This window comes from Anarrhichthys ocellatus, unplaced genomic scaffold (assembly GCF_004355925.1).
Source record: "Anarrhichthys ocellatus isolate YVR2014 unplaced genomic scaffold, GSC_Weel_1.0 scaffold26, whole genome shotgun sequence".
Taxonomy (NCBI): domain Eukaryota; kingdom Metazoa; phylum Chordata; class Actinopteri; order Perciformes; family Anarhichadidae; genus Anarrhichthys; species Anarrhichthys ocellatus.
The window spans coordinates 3,051,919-3,061,428 of record NW_022280056.1 but is presented as its reverse complement, the minus strand read 5'-3'; the positions used below and the strand labels follow the sequence as shown (position 1 = coordinate 3,061,428).

General features: G+C 42.1%; 1 protein-coding gene across 1 annotated transcript; it reads right to left on the bottom strand.

The window, feature by feature from the left end:
* Positions 1–1,901: 1,901 nt before the first annotated feature.
* hapstr1a (HUWE1 associated protein modifying stress responses a) lies at positions 1,902–7,644 on the bottom strand. Its single transcript, XM_031862273.1, has 5 exons — positions 7,209–7,644; positions 6,115–6,195; positions 5,381–5,448; positions 4,938–5,148; positions 1,902–2,696 (listed from the first exon to the last, which is right to left on the bottom strand). The coding sequence occupies exons 1-5, from the start codon at positions 7,402–7,404 to the stop codon at positions 2,380–2,382; spliced, it is 873 nt and encodes a 290-aa protein (XP_031718133.1). The 5' UTR covers positions 7,405–7,644; the 3' UTR covers positions 1,902–2,379.
* Positions 7,645–9,510: the final 1,866 nt, after the last annotated feature.

The following is a 9,510-nucleotide window of genomic DNA, read 5'->3' as shown; positions in this document are numbered from 1 at the left end:
CCTGGGTGTCAGCTCTTTCTGTTTGGCTGGCTTGTTTGTGTTTGTTGGGGGGGGGGGGGGGGGGGGGGGGGGGGTGTTCCTATTCAAAGAAACATGGATCCTTCCTATGTTACATTATTCGCTAGATGAAGCTACCCACAACTTAAAGGAGACATGAATCCTCCCGGTGAACTCCTTCAGTGTCATCAGAGGCTCACTGTAAGCAAATCCAGTCTCCCGTTTCCAATATAAAAAGGTCTAATTCAGTGGTTTCACTTGTATATAAGAACAAACTTTTAAACTCTTCGTTTTGACAGAAGCAACAGAATCTCAGCCCGGGTCTCCTCTTTCACCGACAAGCCAGCAATCGTGTGTGAATATAAAAAGCCAACCTCGAAACGCAAAAATGAAATCTGTGACCAAAATGTAACAGAAGTTAAAAACTGGCATGCTTTATACAACTAAAGAAAACCCACTTTCCAGGTCATGAAGGTGAGAGGACGTGAAGAAGTCAACAAAGAGGAGGAAATAGAAACGAGGAATCCATAGACATCTCACGAGTCAGCTACAGCCGCTGTCACAGGTTTACAGCCCGATTAACTTACTGCAGCACTACTATGGCAGGGCATCCATGTTTGATGACCAGACAGCTCAAGATTCAATAATATTTAATGATTTACACTTTGTTAGCTTCCTATGCTAAATGAAAGCATAATCCAACAATTTGAGTTTATTACACCGACAAACACGCTTAGATCCGTTGTTAAAGACTCGATAAATCTGAGCAGCACCGGTTTATACAACTTTACAAACGGCTAAATGTACCCAAATGTCTGACTCGTGTGATGTCAGTGTCTTCTCCTCCACCTCTCTGTTACAGAAGGATGGAAAGCAAACAACCATTTCAAAAATGAAACAAGCCCCGAGTTGCATCATCCTGCACTGAGTAAAATCAAACCCATCCACGTTTTCTTTAATGCACACACCTTTACACCCAATTACACCCTCAGATAACCCAGAGCCTCGTGTGCACTGGCTGCCATGCGTAGTGGGGGTGTTGAGAAACGCTACTTATGTAAACATTTCTGTGATTTATGCTTCGTTTACAGCACCGAATATCTTCAGATAAATTAAATAATTCGTCAGACGAGGAACGACTTTGAATACGAGCCGAGCTCACACGCAGATCAAATACTTCTGAAGAGTTGTTGGTGAGCGTTGAGCTCTCCACTTCTAGTCACACCAAGTGTTTACCTTCTCTAAGCAGCGACCTGTGAGTAATGTGTGGGCTGGACGAGGCTACAACTGGGACACGATGGAAGAGCCGATTTGTTTGTATGAGTTTAGGAGGTGAACGCTAAGTGCAAAAAGCCTTATTGCAACTCATCAGAATAATCACAAGATCACATGAAACAGCAGCTGCTTTCGTAATAAGACGAGGGGTGTCAAGCTGACAAGCTGTATACACAAAGAAAATTCATTTCCTTTTCCATTATCCTCAAAAAAACAAAACAAAGGTGAAGAAAGAAGCAAAATCAAGTTGGCTATCACTGCTGCAAACAGTGGCAACAAACCTAGAGTTGTAACACTGGCGGTTGAAGAACTACAAAACTAAAAAAGGGGCGACTGGCTGAACTAAAGTAAGCCACTGATGAAGCAGAGTAAAGTTACATGCCACCAATAGCCAGAGAGTGTAAGTGGCTACGAGCGGCAGATGATGAAGCCACAGATGTGCTCCTACCGGGCGACTCCACCGACAGGCAACGTCCACTGAGAGCTGCGATGATGAAGAAACAGAAAGAGCGGGTGGGTTGTTTTGAGTCTCTGACGAAGAGTTGGGTCCGCCATTTGGCATTGCAACTCGGTTTGATCATGGCCCTCACTTCCTTATTAAGGTGGTGGGTGAGGATGGGTGAGGTTAAGGGAGGGGCACACGCGTGTCAAGGGTTAAGTGGCTTGTCGAGCGGCACAGTGCGTTTTTCCATTCCTTCTGAGGACCATCTGCAGCCCCAGAATCAGTTGGTGACTTTCTTCGTTGTCTCCTGTCCAGGGCGGCGATGTCTGAGGAGCGTGTGATGTCGTCCAGACCTCCCAGTCTCTCTCACACACACACACACACACACTCTCGTGTTCTGATTGCAGATCAGTGATTTGTAGTAATAGTGAGGGGAAAGGAGACAAGGAATAGAATTCATTCAACATTTGAATACAGCGAACTGAGATCTTCAGTCCTTGTTTTCATTTTCAACCCGGCTTCTTTTGCACAGCCAGGCATCCGAATGTCTGTGCGTCTGTCCCACATAAGCCCATCCATCCCCCTCTCTCTCCTCGCCTTGGCTTTGAAGGCGTTTCCCCCCCCCCCCCACCCCCTCACACACACACATATAGGCAGGCAGCAGATCAGATCATCCTGTTGCGTTTGTGCGTAGGGGAGTCTGTGATGACGTCACTACACTGGGTGGAGTTTCGTTTCCTGGTTCCTCCCCCTCCGGCAGAGGCGGAGCCTGTAGAGTCCAGATGCAGCGCCATCTCTTCCGAGATGAAAGTGTTCAGGTCGACGTCTTGGAGGCCGTTGCGCCGGCTGCGGCACACCGGCCCCGAGCCGGAAGAACCGCCGACGCCAGCAGCGCCTCCGTTGCTGCTGCTCCCACTCACGTGTGTGGGAGACCCCGGAGCACCAGAGCGCACACTGATACTCGCCATGGCTCCACTCAAACCTGCGGGGGGAGGAGGAGGAGACAGGACCGGGAGGAGAGAGCAGAAACACACAGAGGGGCATCAGATGGAGAACTAAGATATAAGCAGGCATGAAAATCTTGATCACATGAACAACAGCAAGTCTGGTAGCAGCTGCAACCATCCGTCTCCGTTATTTACCGACTTTGCAATGTGGCAAGAACGAAGGCTACACGTACATCAACGGGGTCTTTTGAGTGGACCAACAGTGACGAACCAAGCAAGCACATCATTGGTGCATCAATCCAACAGTCAACATCTGTATTAAAGGTCAACACTTGGCTTTAAAGGCCGATATAAGAACGATAGTTTGGATCAGAAAAAAAGACTTTTAATCTGATGAATCATCCTCTGAATTTATTCATTAATAAGAGAATATACCGAGGTGTGATTTGGTGGATTACAGCGTTGGAATATGTTCTATGTCATAGGTCATGTGGCTCATGTCTGGCCAGGATTACTTTGTTAAATTACATTCTTACAAACCAGTAATGTGCCTATTCCAATGGTAAGGACGACCCTAAAGTGTGCAGTTTCATTTCATGAATGGATCGTTACGAGGACGGATTATTTGGAGGAGACGTTAAAGTAACGGTTGAATGATTTATTTTCCTCTCCGTCTCTCTGTCTTGACAGCGTTGCATGTTCTAGAGAGAACTTTTATGGGGAGATAAAGTGAAAAGGGGTCGGATATGACAGGATTACCACTAGCCCAAAAATCAGTACCAGACCATTATAACCCATACATTTATAATTCAACATATTTAAACAAAATCAACTATTCACAACCACAGTCATTACAACCTTAACTAATGTGTTGTTGCCAGTTAGATTATTAAAATGAGAGAAATAAAAGCTTCAATCCCTGAAGAGCTACAGTTAAGATCCTTAATGTCATACTTCCATTAAACAATGAATACTGAAGATGCCCATCAGAGAGGATTTAGAAGTGGTTATACGCATCATACCTGCATATAGCACTGCTTACATGACGAGCTAAATGTTACCTAAAACTAGACAGCCATAGCCTAAGACTACGTTACATGAATCTTGAAACAGCACAAAGTAACCTAAATCTGTAGCTAATGTCGGGCTACAGCTACATGTCGCAAAAATGACGACAACACGAAAGATTCATCACTTGATGAGTTTCACTAAACTCGACCACACAATATGCAGGTTGTGAAACAAACTGGCAACCACTTGGTGTGAAGTGAATGCAGTGAAAAAGGGGGATGGAGAGTGCAACATGTAGTTTCTGAATGTTATTAATAGCACCTTTAATCTTAGATCTAATTTAAAGATGTAAAGATCATACCACTTCCTCTCAGAGACAGAAGGTGACAGCAAGTAACCAGCTCTTTGACATGACTTCATCATTTGTTATTTCAGTGTTTCTGTCTCCATTTTGGATTTCAGAAGATAACGGGAGTCAAGTTCAAGTCTCTTCAGAATGACATCGACTCGGTGCCAAAACTTAGGCTGAACAAATCGACTCCCACAGCAATCAAAAAAACATGCGAGGCTGTAGTGAGGTTTCTGTTGCCAAGAGAGGTGACCGGTAGAACTTCAAAACCCAACATGGTGAACCAATCTACAAAAGAATGCAGTTGACAGAAGTGTGAATCCGTCCATGTAAATCAAAATGACTGTCTGTCCCAACACACTCAAACAGAAGTGGTGAAATGCAAATTGGATCTGATAACTGAGGAAGGAGACGTGCTGAAACCTCCTGACACAGTCCGAACTTGTGTTTCTGTAACCTAAACCACCAAATGCTGAACATCCTCCAGCCTAACCTCAGATACCCTTTAAAATGTGGGGACAGTCAGATAAAGTTTAAAATATCTAATTGCACCGACAGCTCACCAGAAGCACCAACGAACTGTCATGAAACTGAATAACAAACAGGAACAGCTGCTGAAAAGCAGGGTCATTGACAGACTACTCTGCTTTTGATTAAGTGAAATGTTCCCTCTTAAAACACACACACACACACACACACACACGAAGGTGAGGCCCTCTCTCACCACTGGTCAAAAGCACAACACACCCTTATCTCTGAGCCACATGCAGCAGAGGACCATGACTGAAGGACAAGCATGCTCCCTCAAATACAAACTCTCTCACTGATTTTCTATCCAACAACGTAGCTTCCTCCTGGGTTGTGACATATCCGATTGTGGTGTGTAAGGCGAGAGCCGGGCATGCACTTTACTCACCATGAAGTGCTATGGCCTCCCTGAAGGGCTGGAGGTCTGTTTCCACAGATGAGCCAGTCTCAGCTGGTGAATTCACCCGGCTGGGAGCCATCATGGCCAGCCGGGGGTTGGCCCTGCTACTCCTGTGTGGTGGTGCTTTGCCGCACAGAAAGCTGATAAGATCCTCCCGACGGATGGTTCTCCTGCGCTTTTTCACCCAGGCCAACATGTCCTGCAAGCCAATAAAAGTGTTATAATCCGTCAGTTAAACACGGCGTTTCCTCAACCAATCCTAATGCGTTTTTTCCCCCCTTCAACATCCCTGTTATGTAAACCTAATGTAGGCTGTAAGCACTGGTTTCCTAAATGTCAGACAAATAAGACAGGGAGGTGTAACATCACAGTTTGTCCAGATACGAGAGAGGAGGTGCCTAACAAAAGGGTAACAGAGGAACAAGACCCACCTTATTACGGCGCTGGTGGCCTATCTGGATGCCCCGATCAAAGCTTCTCTGATGGGCTTCCGCACTCTCTGTGAAGGCGAAAGACATCATAAAAAATATTCATTATGATCATGAAGTCCAAAGGGAAGTAAATATGCATGGTACTTTTAACAGGGTAAATGTTTTAGTCGAAGAACAGAAATCCTCAGAAAATCTTAGTATAATGGGTTCTAATGTATACATCTTTGGTTCTGTATGTTTAATAAAAAAAGACCGGCTGCTTTGAAACAGCAGCACATTACTTCCAAAGGGGGCCAACTACTCACCACTCACTAGCACTTCAGTTTTTGGGGAGTTAAACTGACAAATTAGGAGTCAAGTCTAGTACAATCTCATTCTTACTACAACAAACCACCTCTGTTTTACTGGTTAATTCCTGACATTGTTATTGAGAATGTTTCTGTTTGGCCTGGTGTAGTATAGTTTCTCTTTAACCCAGCAGTGAACATATCTTTCACTGTCATAGAAAACCCTACAAGCCCTGTGACAAGCTGCTAAATATGGAGCTGATAACAATGAGGACTAGGTCTGTTTAACATTTGATGGATTAGTTGGATGAGCACAAGTACAATGATAGACAACAACAGTCTGTACTGATAAAATGAAGCACAACAACAGTAGGTGTAGTAGTTTGCAGATCAATACACCCCGCTCAAAGGCACACAATTAGAGAGGAGGATGATGTGGTTAGATACCTTTGTAGAGGTTGGTCACTGCTGTTGCAGAGTTCTGAAATGGCACCCACAATGACAGACCCTGCTGATGGCATACTCTGTCTGTGGGAGGAGAAGGGGAAACAATGTTTGGTTTCTATTCCATAAGTGTGGCTGGAATTAAAAAGTTAAAGTGACCAAAAGGGACAACAATCAACAATTTGGGAGGAACAAACAGCATGGCGATTTATGTGGTTGAAGTGAAGATCATTTCCATTCGCCATTTTGTCTTCTGCATCTACAATTGCAGGGACAGGGTTTGGCATAAAAATAACTGTCAGCCAGCGCTAGATGGCCAGCACCGACACCAACTTATCTGCCCTCTCAGCAGTAAAGTTGCAAAGCCATGTCGACCAAGAATAAGCTTAACACGTCGCGCTCCGTCAGCGTGGACACAAATGTATCAGGTCTTGAGGCACGACAGTTGTATCTTATTGTACACAAACCATTATTTCCACAGCGAACAAATACTATCCTCGCCATTTTGTGATTATAACGCTAGCTACGCGTTGCTAGACAAACTGCTCACTCAGCAGCAAACGGGGTGTTTAAAATTACAAGTTCAGTGTTGTTAACTTTATAGCATATCTCAACAGTGCGTAACATATGGTAACACTGAGTATACAAGAGACTGTCATCTGGGAATGTCGCGTAGCTACGATTGTTGTTACCGTCGCCATTTTGTAACTAGCCGGGCTAACGTTACGTTAGCTTCTCTAACTTGTGTGTCAACACCCATCTCATTGACAAATATATTCGTGTTAACTTTAAGCTACTTTAATTATGTCGGTGAAACTAGATGTGTTGCTGTTTAACAATCGAACCAGGTGTATTATAACACAGGATTTCTTTTTTTAAACTGGCTAACACAGCTAGCTAAATTTAGCATTAGCTAAATCAGCTGTAAACGTTACACCCGGTACTGGCCAGCGAGTTCGCTCACGAGCTAGTTAGCATTCTAACTAGCTCATGGGCGAACCGACAGTGACGCGAACGTTAGTTTACAGTAAGCCAAACACTTTACGTTACAGGCTACGTAAGTAACGTTATAGTTAGACGAACAAGCTGCCTTGAACCTTTGTATAATTGTGCCACGGCAGTGGCGGAGTTCTGGAAGAGGTGCCACAGTTTATCCTGGTCGTTGTCGGCCTCCTCCTCGCTCGGCTCCCTTTGCTCCGCTTCGGACAAACACTGCCGCTCCCATTTTGAGAACCAGTGCTCGGGTCCGTGTTCCTGTATCTCCGAGTCTCCGTCTTCCTTCTTCTCCTCCATTTAATGCACCCGAAACTCAAGTAAAATGCGCTTATAATGGTGTTAATATGTGAACACTATATTAAAAAATGATGTGATTAAATCCATGAATAATGTTTTCTTTTTTAATATTTCGCACTACAGTATAACGTTGGACCCTATTTCTACCACCATCTGTGAAGATAAGCTTAGCTAACTATTTTTCCTAGACGCCGACGTCGAAATATATATAACGCAGCCTAGCTTGGTCTGCGCTACATCCCGCCTACCAGACCAGATGTCAACTATGATTGGCCACATGATCATTGAAGGCTGGACTTCAGAGCTTTACTCGGGATTTAATTGGCTGTCATATACGTACGTCACAGCATTGACACAAAAGAACCACAGTGAAAATTCCTCATTACTCAAGCTTGCGAGAGATTGCAAGTTTTGTCGTGAAAACTATAATATAATATAATATAATATAATATAATATAATTTTGTTTTGTTTTATCGTCATTATAATAATCTTCTGTGAGCTGACTAACAGACTTTATTAATCATATAAACTTCTATCTTTCGACAACAGCCAGCCATCCATTATTGAAATCCAAAAAAAAAAAACAAGCAAACAATTATTTAATATAGAACACTAACCGAAATCTAAAATGAGATGAAATACACATAAGTGAGTGAGTCATTTTTAAAATACCCAACTGCTACAGTACTCAAGGCCGAGTCCTGCTGTAGTTCTGTTTTTATCCACTGAATGATGCCATTTAGTCAAATCTGAAGGCTTGTCTGTTACAGCCAGGGTCTGGTTTCAGCACTGCAGATATAGACCAGTGTTAGAGCGTAAACACTGCTCTGGTGAAGGGAAAAATCCTGATTGGACGTAGGTTGTCCTACACAGTGGCACTACCCAATTATATAAGAGTTGAGTTGGTATGTTTCACCAGTGAGTAAAGTGTTTATTGCAAACCTTCGTTTTAATTAGATTTTTTTGTTCATCTTTGATTTATGTATGGCCTTATTCATTTGCATGATAGCTTGTATTTTTGCAATTTAGTTTGTTTATTGGCACATGGGTCCCTCTGTGAATTATAATGACAATGGTCAACTAGAGAAAGGTTGGAGGGCATTTTGGAGGATAAACAATTTAGGAATTGTGGATGTGCCTGGCCTAAATTATTACAGTTTTGTAAGTCCAAATTTGGCATCATTTAATTTTGTTTTTAATCGGTTAACAATACAATAATACAAATTAGCAGCATTTTTTCAAATTAAGAAAATAATTAGGTAAATATATATAGGCTATAAAAGAAAATCAATGTAAAAAAGTGAAGAAGAAAAAAATAAACAAAAGAAAACATAACACATGCCAGAGGTCAACATTAATAAATAGATAGCAGACTTAAAAACATTAAATTGGGAGCAGTCTCACAGTTTTTACACTATTTTACACTATTCACTATTTTTATATTTTGTATTACTGTCTTGATTGTCATCTTTTTTTCTTAAAAAGATTAAAGTGAGGTTTTACTTTAGCAAAGTTAAAATTATGAATGTAAACCTTTGCAACAACTTTCATGAGATTAATTAGACAATACACTTTCTAGAGTTTGTAGATAATTTTACAAATATCTTACCACAGTTTACGGTATGTATACATTTCCAGAACAGATGGACAATATAGTTTAAATTTGGGAATCACACAAGGCACAGCTTAAATTAAAGTAAAAGGTCCTAACCGGATGATTTCAGGTGACACTTCTTTGACCTTATTTACCAAAAATATTTTTGTTGTGGGAGAGTACAAACTTGTTTCCATCATAAAATGCTCAATATTGCTCAAATTGCCTAATACAGTATTTGAAGCAAAAGAGGCTCTGCAGTGATATCACAAATTAGGGTTAGCAGGCCCCTGGAAATTAAAAGTACATCACAAGATCAGCCTGTATAACACTTAATAAAATCATATAAATTAACTCAACTTGTAAATAAATAAATAAGCAAGTAAATACAAGTAAAAGTAATAAGTAAATAGAACAAATTAAGATGAAAAAACTATAAGAGATGCCAAAAAGCAGCAATGTGCTACCACAATCAGGTGCAGGTGCCTTATAGAGGAAAGTAGCTAATAGA